Genomic DNA, 14,733 nt, shown 5'->3' on the forward strand with positions numbered 1-14,733 from the left:
AGGAGGAGAAACAGGGGAGGAGCAGAAACAGAGGAGGAGCAAAAATAGTGGAGGAGAAACAGGGGAGGATGAACAGGGGAGGAGAAACAGGGGAGGAGGAGAAACAGGGGAGGAGGAGAAACAGGATCTAGTAGAGATAATATTCCAGTCAATTTGTTAATCCTAGCCTGGTGTTCCAGTCTGTTTATAAATCCTAGCCTGGTGTTCCAGTCGGTTTATAAGTCCTAGCCTGGTGTTCCAGTCTGTTTATTAATCATAAACTGATGTTCCAGTCTGTTTATTAATCCTAGCCTGGTGTTCCAGTCGGTTTATTAGTCCTAGCCTGGTGTTCCAGTCTGTTTATTAATCATAAACTGATGTTCCAGTCTGTTTATTAATCCTAGCCTGGTGTTCCAGTCGGTTTATTAGTCCTAGCCTGGTGTTCCAGTCTGTTTATTAGTCCTAGCCTGGTGTTCCAGTCTGTTTATTAATCCTAGCCTGATGTTCCAGTCTGTTTATTAGTCCTAGCCTGGTGTTCCAGTCGGTTTATTAGTCCTAGCCTGGTGTTCCAGTCTGTTTATTAATCCTAGCCTGTTGTTCCAGTCTGTTTATTAATCCTAGCCTGGTGTTCCAGTCTGTTTATTAATCCTAGCCTGGTGTTCCAGTCTGTTTATTTATCCTAGCCTGGTGTTCCAGTCTGTTTATTAGTCCTAGCCTGGTGTTCCAGTCTGTGTATTAATCCTAGCCTGGTGTTCCAGTCTGTTTATTAGTCCTAGCCTGGTGTTCCAGTCTGTTTATTAGTCCTAGCCTGGTGTTCCAGTCTGTTTATTAGTCCTAGCCTGGTGTTCCAGTCTGTTTATTAATCCTAGCCTGGTGTTCCAGTCTGTTTATTAGTCCTAGCCTGGTGTTCCTGTCTGTTTATGAATCCTAGCCTGGTGTTCCAGTCTTATTCATAAGCTCTAGTCTGGTGTTCCAGTCTGTTTATTCATCCTAGCCTGTTGTTCCAGTCTGTTTATTAATCCTAGCCTGGTGTTCCAGTCTGTTTATTAATCCTTGCCTGGTGTTCCAGTCGGTTTATTAGTCCTAGCCTGGTGTTCCAGTCTGTTTATTAATCCTAGCCTGTTGTTCCAGTCTGTTTATTAATCCTAGCCTGGTGTTCCAGTCTGTTTATTAATCCTAGCCTGGTGTTCCAGTCTGTTTATTAATCCTAGCCTGGTGTTCCAGTCTGTTTATTTATCCTAGCCTGGTGTTCCAGTCTGTTTATTAGTCCTAGCCTGGTGTTCCAGTCTGTTTATTAATCCTAGCCTGGTGTTCCAGTCTTATTCATAAGCTCTAGTCTGGTGTTCCAGTCTGTTTATTAGTCCTAGCCTGGTGTTCCAGTCTGTTTATTAGTCCTAGCCTGGTGTTCCAGTCTGTTTATTAGTCCTAGCCTGGTGTTCCAGTCTGTTTATTAGTCCTAGCCTGGTGTTCCAGTCTGTTTATTAGTCCTAGCCTGGTGTTCCAGTCTGTTTATTAATCCTAGCCTGGTGTTCCAGTCTGTTTATTAGTCCTAGCCTGGTGTTCCTGTCTGTTTATGAATCCTAGCCTGGTGTTCCTGTCTGTTTATGAATCCTAGCCTGGTGTTCCAGTCTTATTCATAAGCTCTAGTCTGGTGTTCCATACTTTCTATTTATTTGACCTTGTATGGTGGTCCAGTCTCTTTATGAATCCTAGCCTGGTGTTCCAGTCAGTTTATTATCCCTCGTCGGGTGTTCTAGTCTTTTGTTCCAGTCTGCCTGGAAGTAATTTATACATACAGTTAATTCTGAAAATATTCAAACCCCTTGACATTTTCCACATTTTGCTATGTTACAGCCTTATTCTAAAATTGATTTAATAAATGTTTTTCCTCATCAATCAACACACAATACCCCGAAATGACAAAGCGAAAACATATATAAAATAGCTAATTTTAAAATTCAGACCCATTGATATGAGTGTAACGTAGACGCTGCGAGTCAAGAATCAAGAACAGGTGGTGGATTTAATAATAATAATAATGGAACAATACAAAACAAGAGTAGCGTCTGGACATGAGAAACACAACTAATACTGGCTGGGGAAAGAACCAAAGGGAGTGACAGATACAGGAGAGGTAATCATAGAAGTGATGGAGTCCAGGTGAGTCGCATGAGGCGCAGGAGCGCGTAACGATGGTGACAGGTGTGTGTAACAATAAGTAAACTGGCGACAATGAGAGCAGAGAGGAGGAGAGGGAGTAGACATGAAAATGAGACTCAAAATTGAGCTCAAATCAATCCTGTTTCCTTTGATCATCCTTGAGTTGCTTCTACAACTTGATTGGAGTCCAACTGTGGTAAATTAAATTGATTGTACATTATTTGGAAAGGTACACACCTGTCTATATAAGGTCCCACAGTTGACAGTGCATGTCAGAGCAAAAACCAAGCCATGAGGTCGAAGGAATTGTCCATAGAGCTCCGAGACAGGATTGTGTTGAGGTACAGATCTGGGGAAGGGCTCCAAAAAAATTCTGCAGCATTGAAGGTCCCCAAGAACACAGTGATCTCCATCATTCTGAAATGGAAGAAGTTTGGAACCACCAATACTCTTCCTAGAGCTGGCTGCCCGGCCAAACTGAGCAATGGGGGTAGAAAAGGCCTTGGTCAGGGAGGTGACCAAGAACCCAATGGTCACTGACAGAGCTTCAGAGTTCCTCTGTGGATATGGTAGAACCTTCCAGAAGGACAACCATCTCTGCAACACTCCACCAAGCAGGCCTTTATGGCAGAGTGGCCAGATGGAAACCACTCCTCAATTAAAGCCACATAACAGCCCGCTTGGATTTTTCCAAAAGGTACCTAAAGGACTCTCAGACAATTAGAAACATATATACAGTAGACAGGTGTGTGCCTTTCCAAATCATGTCCAATCATTTGAATTTACCACAGGTGGACAATTAAGTTATAGAAACATCTCAAGGATGATCAATGGAAATAGGATGCACCTGAGCTAAGTTCATTGCAAAGAGTCTGAATACATATCTAAATAAGGTATTTTTGTTTGCTACAATTTCCCATTATGGGGTATTGTGTGTCGATTAATGAGTAAAACAAAATACTGAAAAATACTGAAAAATTGAAATGGGTCTGAATACTTTCTGAATGGACTGTATATACTGTACATATAAGGTGACCTGGAAGTAACAGTAGGTTCCAGTCCTCCAACAGCCATGCTGTGACTGTATTTGAAACATGCCAATTGAAACACGCTAGTAATTACAGAAGCACATTAGTTTGATTTGGGCTCAGTGTCTGTCTTACCTGAAGAGGTGAGTACTCTGACCTGGGAGCTGGTTGCTCCCTCTCCCCCCTCACTCACCGCCCGCACCTCAATGATGTATGTGCCCCCCTCAGGGAGAGAGAGGACAGCCGAGGGGGTGACGGTCCTCATTACCTGATGGTGAACACGCCCCTCCTGGCTCAATAACACCTGTAGCAGGACAATAAAAAAATAAATGAATCAACAGTGGACAAGCTCATCTCAAGCCCACTCGACAACTGTAGTCGGACACGCAAACAAACAATCAATCAATTAACCAATGAATCAATCAGATAATTAATTCATCAAATAATTATCAATGTTGGACACACCCCTCCTGACTCAATAACCCCTCCTGACTCAATAACCCCTCCTGACCCAATAACCCGTCCTGACCCAATAACCCATCCTGACCCAATAACCCCTCCTGAGCCAATAACTCCTCCTGACCCAATAACCCCTCCTGACCCAATAGCCCCTCGAGCAGGACGCACCCCTCCTGACCCAATAACCCCTCCTGACCCAATAACCCCTCCTGACCCAATAACCCCTCCTGACCCAATAACCCCTCCTGCCCCAATAACCCCTCCTGACCCAATAACCCCTCCTGACCCAATAACCCCTCCTGACCCAATAACCCCTCCTGACCCAATAACCCCTCCTGACCCAATAACCCCTCCTGACCCAATAACCCCTCCTGACCCAATAACCCCTCCTGACCCATTAACCCCTCCTGACCCAATAACCCCTCCTGACCCAATAACCCCTCCTGCCCCAATAACCCCTCCTGACCCATTAACCCCTCCTGACCCAATAACCCCTCCTGACCCAATAACCCCTCCTGACCCAATAACCCCTCCTGACCCAATAACCCCTCCTGCCCCAATAACCCCTCCTGACCCAATAACCCCTCCTGACCCAATAACCCCTCCTGACCCAATAACCCCTCCTGACCCAATAACCCCTCCTGACCCAATAACCCCTCCTGAGCCAATAACCCCTCCTGCCCCAATAACCCCTCCTGACCCAATAACCCCTCCTGACCCAATAACCCCTCCTGACCCAATAACCCCTCCTGAGCCAATAACCCCTCCTGAGCCAATAACCCCTCCTGACCCAATAACCCCTCCTGACCCAATAACCCCTCCTGACCCAATAACCCCTCCTGACCCAATAACCCCTCCTGACCCAATAACCCCTCCTGACCCAATAACCCCTCCTGCCCCAATAACCCCTCCTGACCCAATAACCCCTCCTGACCCAATAACCCCTCCTGACCCAATAACCCCTCCTGACCCAATAACCCCTCCTGACCCAATAACCCCTCCTGACCCAATAACCCCTCCAGTTGGACACAAACAACAATATGGTTGAGACTGCTGATATCATATATATCTAAATGAATGACTTTATTTGTGAGTCAAGAACATCTATTTCTTCTGAGTTTGACGACTCCTATCTTTATAAGAGTTGAGCACAACATCTCCAGTTGTGAATATAACCTTGGTTCCATGACGAGGAGAATACATTACACAAGATAACAGCGAAAGAAAACCCCTATGTTTCTACAGACACTGTCTTATTCCTGCAGCCACATACACAATGTTTCAGTTGCAATAGCCTTCCTATTGTTGTATATATGTTATCTATGTTAATTCAGTGGGTCACTCTGCCAGAACTAATAATACATAAAGGTGTGCTGGGCCTGTGGTTACTGGCTCCAGAGTGGTAATGGTGTTGGCTAAAGGCAGATTGTCTGTGTCTGGATAGTTTATGTATAAGGTGTATTGTACCAGGTAAGATGACTGACAAGTTGACAACACATTCTCGTTTACAGCAACAATCAAAGGAAAAGTAGCAGGGAAGATGAGAGGGGTTGGATGAGTAAGCTGGGGTTGATTAGGTGGCTATATTATGGTGGAGGCGATAGCGCCCACAACAGTACGGCATTGGTTGAAGCTAGGGCCAATAGTTGGGCATTCGTTGAAGGTAGGGCATTGGTTGAAGCTAGGGCCAGAGTATGGCATTGGTTGACACTAGGGCATTGGTTGAAGCTAGGGCCAATAGTTGGGCATTCGTTGAAGGTAGGGCATTGGTTGAAGCTAGGGCCAGAGTATGGCATTGGTTGACGCTAGGGCATTGGTTGAAGCTAGGGCCAATAGTTGGGCATTTGTTGAAGGTATGAAGCTAGGGCTAATAGCAAGGCATTGGTTGAAGCTAGGGCAAATAATATGGCATTGGTGGAAGCTAGGGCAAATAATATGGCATTGGTGGAAGCTATGGCTAATAGTAGGGCATTGGTTGAAGCTAGGTCATTGGTTCAAGCTAGAGCTAATAGTAGGGCATTGGTTGAAGCTAGGGCTAATAGTATGAGATTGGTTGAAGCTAGGTCATTGGTTCAAGCTAGAGCTAATAGTAGGGCATTGGTTGAAGGTAGGGCCAATAGCATGGCATTGGTAAAAGCTGGGGTAATATTATGGCATTGGTGGAAGCTAGGGCTAATAGTATGGTATTGGTAAAAGCTGGGGTAATATTATGTCATTGGTGGAAGCTATGGCTAATATCAAATCAAATCAAATCAAATCAAATTTGTCACATACACATGGTTAGCAGATGTTAATGCGAGTGTAGCGAAATGCTTGTGCTTCTAGTTCCGACAATGCAGTGATAACCAACAAGTAATCTAACTAACAATTCCAAAACTACTGTCTTATACACAGTGTAAGGGGATAAGGAACATGTACATAAGGATATATGAATGAGTGATGGTACAGAGCAGCATACAGTAGATGGTATCGAGTACAGTATATACATATGAGATGAGTGTGTAGACAAAGTAAACAAAGTGGCATAGTTAAAGTGGCTAGTGATACATGTGTTACATAAGGATGCAGTCGATGTTGTAGAGTACAGTATATACATATGCATATGAGATGAATAATGTAGGGTAAGTAACATTATATAAGGTAGCATTGTTTAAAGTGGCTAGTGATATATTTACATCATTTCCCATCAATTCCCATTATTAAAATGGCTGGAGTTGGGTCAGTGTCAATGACAGTGTGTTGGCAGCAGCCACTCAATGTTAGTGGTGGCTATTTAACAGTCTGATGGCCTTGAGATAGAAGCTGTTTTTCAGTCTCTCGGTCCCAGCTTTGATGCACCTGTACTGACCTCGCCTTCTGGATGATAGCGGGGTGAACAGGCAGTGGTTCGGGTGGTTGATGTCCTTGATGATCTTTATGGCCTTCCTGTAACAACGGGTGGTGTAGGTGTCCTGGAGGGCAGGTAGTTTGCCCCCGGTGATGCGTTGTGCAGTCCTCACTACCCTCTGGAGAGCCTTACGGTTGAGGGCGGAGCAGTTGCCGTACCAGGCGGTGATACAGCCCGCCAGGATGCTCTCGATTGTGCATCTGTAGAAGTTTGTGAGTGCTTTTGGTGACAAGCCGAATTTCTTCAGCCTCCTGAGGTTGAATAGGCGCTGCTGCGCCTTCTTCACGACGCTGTCAGTGTGAGTGGACCAATTCAGTTTGTCTGTGATGTGTATGCCGAGGAACTTAAAACTAGCTACCCTCTCCACTACTGTTCCATCGATGTGGATAGGGGGGTGTTCCCTCTGCTGTTTCCTGAAGTCCACAATCATCTCCTTAGTTTTGTTGACGTTGAGTGTGAGGTTATTTTCCTGACACCACACTCCAAGGGCCCTCACCTCCTCCCTGTAGGCCGTCTCGTCGTTGTTGGTAATCAAGCCTACCACTGTTGTGTCGTCCGCAAACTTGATGATTGAGTTGGAGGCGTGCGTGGCCACGCAGTCGTGGGTGAACAGGGAGTACAGGAGAGGGCTCAGAACGCACCCTTGTGGGGCCCCCGTGTTGAGGATCAGCGGGGAGGAGATGTTGTTGCCTACCCTCACCACCTAGCATGGCATTGGTTGAAGCTTAGGCCAATAATATGGCATTTGCAGAAGCTAGGGCTACTAGTAGGGCATTGGTTGAAGCTAGGGCTAATAGTAGGGCATTGGTTGAAGCTAGGACTAATAGTAGGGCATTGGTTGAAGCAAGGGCTAATAGTAGGGCATTGGTTGAAGCTTGGGCCAATAATATTGCATTGGTGGAAGCTAGGGCTAATGGTATGGCATTGTTTGAAGGTAGGGCCAATATGGCATTGGTTGAAGTTCTAGGGGCAATAGTAGGGCATTGGTTGAAGCTAGGGCTAATAGTAGGGCATTGGTTGAAGCTAGGGCTAATAGTATGGTATTGGTTGAAGCTAGGTCATTGGTTCAAGCTAGAGCTAATATTATGGCATTGGTTGAATCTAGGACAATAGCATGGCGTTGGTTGAAGCTTGGGCCAATAATATGGCATTGGTGGAAGCTAGGGCTAATGGTATGGCACTGGTTGAAGATAGGGCCAATAGTATGGCACTGGTTGAAGCTCTAGGGCCAATAGAAGGGCATTGGTTGACGCTAGGGCATTGGTTGAAGCTAGGGTCAATAGGATTGCATTGGTTGAATCTATGGCAATAGCATGGCAGTGTTTGAAACTTGGGCCAATAGTAGGACATTGGCTGAAGCTAGGACATTGGTTGAAGCTAGGACATTGGTTGAAGCTAGGACTAATAGTAGGACATTGGTTGAAGCTAGGACTAATAGTATGGCATTGGTTGAAGCTAGGACTAATAGTATGGCATTGGTTGAAGCTAGGACTAATAGTATGGCATTGGTTGAAGCTAGGACTAATAGTATGGCATTGGTTGAAGCTAGGACTAATAGTATGGCATTGGTGAAGCTAGGACTAATAGTAGGGCATTGGTTGAAGCTAGGACATTGGTTGAAGCTAGGACTAATAGTATGGCATTGGTTGAAGCTAGGACTAATAGTATGGCATTGGTTGAAGCTAGGACTAATAGTATGTCATTGGTTGAAGCTAGGACTAATAGTATGGCATTGGTTGAAGCTAGGACATTGGTTGAAGCTAGGGCTAGTAGTATGGCATTGGTTGAAGCTAGGGCTAATAGTATGGCATTGGTTGAAGCTAGGACTAATATTAGGGCATTGGTGAAGCTAGGACTAATAGTAGGGCATTGGTGAAGCTAGGACTAATAGTATGGCATTGGTTGAAGCTAGGACTAATAGTATGGCATTGGTTGAAGCTAGGGCTAATAGTATGGTATTGGTTGAAGCTAGGACTAATAGTAGGGCATTGGTGAAGCTAGGACTAATAGTAGGGCATTGGTTGAAGCTAGGACTAATAGTAGGGAATTGGTGAAACTAGGACTAATAGTAGGGCATTGGTGTAGCTAGGACTAATAGTATGGCATTGGTTGAAGCTAGGGCTAATAGTATGGCATTGGTTGAAGCTAGGACTAATAGTATGGCATTGGTGAAGCTAGGACTAATAGTAGGGCATTGGTTGAAGCTAGGGCTAATAGTATGGCATTGGTTGAAGCTAGGGCTAATAGTATGGCATTGGTTGGAGCTAGGACATTGGTTGAAGCTAGGACTAATACATTTACATTTAAGTCATTTAGCAGACGCTCTTATCCAGAGGGACTTACAAATTGGTGCAATCACCTTATGACATCCAGTGGGACAGTCACTTAACAATAGTGCATCTAAAACTTAGGGGGGGTGGGGTGAGAGGGATTACTTAACCTATCCTAGGTATTCCTTAAAGAGGTGGGGTTTCAGGTGTCTCCGGAAGGTGGTGATTGACTCCGCTGTCCTGGCGTCGTGAGGGAGTTTGTTCCACCATTGGGGGGCCAGGGCAGCGAACAGTTTTGACTGGGCTGAGCGGGAGCTGTACTTCCTCAGTGGTAGGGAGGCGAGCAGGCCAGAGGTGGATGAACGCAGTGCCCTTGTTTGGGTGTAGGGCCTGATCAGAGCCTGGAGGTACTAGTATAGTATGGCATTGGTTGAAGCTAGGACATTGGTTGAAGCTAGGACATTGGTTGAAGCTAGGACTAATAGTATGGCATTGGTTGAAGCTAGGACATTGGTTGAAGCTAGGACTAATAGTATGGCATTGGTCGAAGCTAGGACTAATAGTATGGCATTGGTGAAGCTAGGACTAATAGTATGGCATTGGTGAAGCTAGGACTAATAGTATGGCATTGGTTGAAGCTAGGGCTAATAGTATGGTATTGGTTGAAGCTAGGACTAATAGTAGGGCATTGGTTGAAGCTAGGACTAATAGTAGGGCATTGGTTGAAGCTAGGACTAATAGTAGGGAATTGGTGAAACTAGGACTAATAGTAGGGCATTGGTGTAGCTAGGACTAATAGTATGGCATTGGTTGAAGCTAGGGCTAATAGTATGGCATTGGTTGAAGCTAGGACTAATAGTATGGCATTGGTGAAGCTAGGACTAATAGTAGGGCATTGGTTGAAGCTAGGGCTAATAGTATGGCATTGGTTGAAGCTAGGACTAATAGTATGGCATTGGTGAAGCTAGGACTAATAGTAGGGCATTGGTTGAAGCTAGGGCTAATAGTATGGCATTGGTTGAAGCTAGGGCTAATAGTATGGAATTGGTTGGAGCTAGGACATTGGTTGAAGCTAGGACTAATAGTATGGCATTGGTTGAAGCTAGGACATTGGTTGAAGCTAGGACATTGGTTGAAGCTAGGACTAATAGTATGGCATTGGTTGAAGCTAGGACATTGGTTGAAGCTAGGACTAATAGTATGGCATTGGTCGAAGCTAGGACTAATAGTATGGCATTGGTGAAGCTAGGACTAATAGTAGGGCATTGGTTGAAGCTAGGACATTGGTTGAAGCTAGGACTAATAGTATGGCATTGGTTGAAGCTAGGACTAATAGTATGGCATTGGTGAAGCTAGGACTAATAGTAGGGCATTGGTTGAAGCTAGGACATTGGTTGAAGCTAGGACTAATAGTATGGCATTGGTTGAAGCTAGGACTAATAGTATGGCATTGGTGAAGCTAGGACTAATAGTATGGCATTGGTTGAAGCTAGAACTAATAGTATGGCATTGGTTGAAGCTAGGACTAATAGTATGGCATTGGTTGAAGCTAGGACTAATAGTATGGCATTGGTGAAGCTAGGACTAATAGTATGGCATTGGTTGAAGCTAGGACTAATAGTATGGCATTGGTTGCAGCTAGGACTAATAGTATGGCATTGGTTGAAGCTAGGGCTAATAGTATGGCATTGGTTGAAGCTAGGACTAATAGTATGGCATTGGTGAAGCTAGGACTAATAGTAGGGCATTGGTTGAAGCTAGGGCTAATAGTATGGCATTGGTTGAAGCTAGGGCTAATAGTATGGCATTGGTTGAAGCTAGGACATTGGTTGAAGCTAGGACTAATAGTATGGCATTGGTTGAAGCAAGGACATTGGTTGAAGCTAGGACATTGGTTGAAGCTAGGACTAATAGTATGGCATTGGTTGAAGCTAGGACATTGGTTGAAGCTAGGACTAATAGTATGGCATTGGTCGAAGCTAGGACTAATAGTATGGCATTGGTGAAGCTAGGACTAATATTAGGGCATTGGTTGAAGCTAGGACATTGGTTGAAGCTAGGACTAATAGTATGGCATTGGTGAAGCTAGGACTAATAGTAGGGCATTGGGTGAAGCTAGGACTAATAGTAGGGCATTGGTTGAAGCTAGGACATTGGTTGAAGCTAGGACTAATAGTATGGCATTGGTTGAAGCTAGGACTAATAGTATGGCATTGGTGAAGCTAGGACTAATAGTATGGCATTGGTTGAAGCTAGGACATTGGTTGAAGCTAGGACTAATAGTATGGCATTGGTTGAAGCTAGGACTAATAGTATGGCATTGGTTGAAGCTAGGATATTGGTTGAAGCTAGGACTAATAGTATGGCATTGGTTGAAGCTAGGACATTGGTTGAAGCTAGGACTAATAGTATGGCATTGGTTGAAGCTAGGACTAATAGTATGGCATTGGTTGAAGCTAGGACTAATAGTATGGCATTGTTTGAAGCTAGGTCTAATAGTATGGCATTGGTTGAAGCTAGGACTAATAGTATGACATTGGTTGAAGCTAGGACATTGGTTGAAGCTAGGACTAATAGTATGGCATTGGTTGAAGCTAGGACTAATAGTATGGCATTGGTTGAAGCTAGGACTAATAGTATGGCATTGGTGAAGCTAGGACTAATAGTATGGCATTGGTTGAAGCTAGGACTAATAGTATGGCATTGGTGAAGCTAGGACTAATAGTATGGCATTGGTTGAAGCTAGGACTAATAGTATGGCATTGGTTGAAGCTAGGACTAATAGTATGGCATTGGTTGAAGCTAGGACTAATAGTATGGCATTGGTGAAGCTAGGACAAATAGTAGGGCATTGGTTGAAGCTAGGACATTGGTTGAAGCTAGGACTAATAGTATGGCATTGGTTGAAGCTAGGACTAATAGTATGGCATTGGTGAAGCTAGGACTAATAGTAGGGCATTGTTGAAGCTAGGACATTGGTTGAAGCTAGGACATTGGTTGAAGCTAGGACGAATAGTATGGCATTGGTTGAAGCTAGGACTAATAGTATGGCATTGGTGAAGCTAGGACTAATAGTATGGCATTGGTTGAAGCTAGGACTAATAGTATGACATTGGTTGAAGCTAGGACATTGGTTGAAGCTAGGACTAATAGTATGGCATTGGTTGAAGCTAGGACTAATAGTATGGCATTGGTTGAAGCTAGGACTAATAGTATGGCATTGGTTGAAGCTAGGACTAATAGTATGACATTGGTTGAAGCTAGGACATTGGTTGAAGCTAGGACTAATAGTATGGCATTGGTTGAAGCTAGGACTAATAGTATGGCATTGGTTGAAGCTAGGACTAATAGTATGGCATTGGTTGAAGCTAGGACTAATAGTATGGCATTGGTTGAAGCTAGGACTAATAGTATGGCATTGGTTGAAGCTAGGACTAATAGTATGGCATTGGTGAAGCTAGGACAAATAGTAGGGCATTGGTTGAAGCTAGGACATTGGTTGAAGCTAGGACTAATAGTATGGCATTGGTTGAAGCTAGGACTAATAGTATGGCATTGGTGAAGCTAGGACTAATAGTAGGGCATTGGTTGAAGCTAGGACATTGGTTGAAGCTAGGACTAATAGTATGGCATTGGTTGAAGCTAGGACATTGGCATTTGAAGCTAGGACTAATAGTATGGCATTGGTTGAAGCTAGGACTAATAGTATGGCATTGGTTGAAGCTAGGACATTGGTTGAAGCTAGGACTAATAGTATGGCATTGGTTGAAGCTAGGACATTGGTTGAAGCTAGGACTAATAGTATGGCATTGGTTGAAGCTAGGACATTGGTTGAAGCTAGGACTAATAGTATGGCATTGGTTGAAGCTAGGACTAATAGTATGGCATTGGTTGAAGCTAGGACTAATAGTATGGCATTGGTTGAAGCTAGGACTAATAGTATGGCATTTGAAGCTAGGACTAATAGTATGGCATTGGTTGAAGCTAGGACTAATAGTATGGCATTGGTTGAAGCTAGGACTAATAGTATGGCATTGGTTGAAGCTAGGACTAATAGTATGGCATTGGTTGAAGCTAGGACTAATGGCAGTTGAAGCTAGGACATTGGTTGAAGCTAGGACTAATAGTAGCTGGACATTGGCATTTGAAGCTAGGACATTGGTTGAAGCTAGGACTAATAGTATGGCATTGGTTGAAGCTAGGACTAATAGTATGGCATTGGGTGAAGCTAGGACTAATAGTATGGCATTGGTTGAAGCTAGGACATTGGTTGAAGCTAGGACTAATAGTATGGCATTGGTTGAAGCTAGGACTAATAGTATGGCATTGGTTGAAGCTAGGACTAATAGTATGGCATTGGTTGAAGCTAGGACATTGGTTGAAGCTAGGACTAATAGTATGGCATTGGTTGAAGCTAGGACTAATAGTATGGCATTGGTTGAAGCTAGGACTAATAGTATGGCATTGGTTGAAGCTAGGACTAATAGTATGGCATTGGTTGAAGCTAGGACTAATAGTATGGCATTGGTTGAAGCTAGGACTAATAGTATGGCATTGGTTGAAGACTAATAGTGGCATTGGTTGAAGCTAGGACTAATAGTATGGCATTGAAGCTAGGTTGTGAAGCTAGGACTATGGCATTAGTTGAAGCTAGGACATTGGCATTTGAAGCTAGGACTATGGCATTAGTATGGCATTGGTTGAAGCTAGGACTAATAGTATGGCATTGGTTGAAGCTAGGACTAATAGTATGGCATTGGTTGAAGCTAGGACTAATAGTATGGCATTGGTGAAGCTAGGACTAATAGTATGGCATTGGTTGAAGCTAGGACATTGGTTGAAGCTAGGACTAATAGTATGGCATTGGTTGAAGCTAGGACTAATAGTATGGCATTGGTTGAAGCTAGGACTAATAATAGTATGGCATTGGTTGAAGCTAGGACTAATAGTATGGCATTGGTTGAAGCTAGGACTAATAGTATGGCATTGGTTGAAGCTAGGACTAATAGTATGGCATTGGTTGAAGCTAGGACTAATAGTATGGCATTGGTTGAAGCTAGGACTAATAGTATGGCATTGGTTGAAGCTAGGACATTGGTTGAAGCTAGGACTAATAGTATGGCATTGGTTGAAGCTAGGACTAATAGTATGGCATTGGTTGAAGCTAGGACTAATAGTATGGCATTGGTTGAAGCTAGGACTAATAGTATGGCATTGGTTGAAGCTAGGACATTGGTTGAAGCTAGGACTAATAGTATGGCATTGGTTGAAGCTAGGACTAATAGTATGGCATTGGTTGAAGCTAGGACTAATAGTAGGGCATTGGTTGAAGCTAGGACATTGGTTGAAGCTAGGACTAATAGTATGGCATTGGTTGAAGCTAGGACTAATAGTATGGCATTGGTGAAGCTAGGACTAATAGTATGGCATTGAAGCTAGGACTAATAGTATGGCAAGCTAGGACATTGGCATTTGAAGCTAGGACTAATAGTATGGCATTGGTTGAAGCTAGGACTAATAGTATGGCATTGGTTGAAGCTAGGACTAATAGTATGGCATTGGTTGAAGCTAGGACTAATAGTTGGCATTGGTTGAAGCTAGGACTAATAGTATGGCATTGGTTGAAGCTAGGACTAATAGTATGGCATTGGTTGAAGCTAGGACTAATAGTATGGCATTGGTTGAAGCTAGGACTAATAGTATGGCATTGGTTGAAGCTAGGACATTGGTTGAAGCTAGGACTAATAGTATGGCATTGGTTGAAGCTAGGACTAATAGTATGGCATTGGTTGAAGCTAGGACTAATAGTATGGCATTGGTTGAAGCTAGGACTAATATTGGCATTGGTTGAAGCTAGGACTAATAGTATGGCATTGGTTGAAGCTAGGACTAATAGTATGGCATTGGTTGAAGCTAGGACTAATAGTATGGCATTGGTTGAAGCTAGGAC

General features: G+C 43.8%; 1 protein-coding gene across 1 annotated transcript in view; it reads right to left on the reverse strand.

Moving 5' to 3' along the window:
- LOC124005685 (contactin-5-like) overlaps positions 1-14,733 on the reverse strand; it is a 570,484-nt gene that overhangs the window by 7,168 nt on the left and 548,583 nt on the right. The window contains exon 23 of the mRNA XM_046315147.1: positions 3,303-3,471. Within this exon, the coding sequence (XP_046171103.1) occupies positions 3,303-3,471 (169 nt within the window). The remainder of the gene's footprint in view (positions 1-3,302; positions 3,472-14,733) is intronic.

This window comes from Oncorhynchus gorbuscha, linkage group LG19, assembly GCF_021184085.1.
Source record: "Oncorhynchus gorbuscha isolate QuinsamMale2020 ecotype Even-year linkage group LG19, OgorEven_v1.0, whole genome shotgun sequence".
Lineage (NCBI taxonomy): Eukaryota > Metazoa > Chordata > Actinopteri > Salmoniformes > Salmonidae > Oncorhynchus > Oncorhynchus gorbuscha.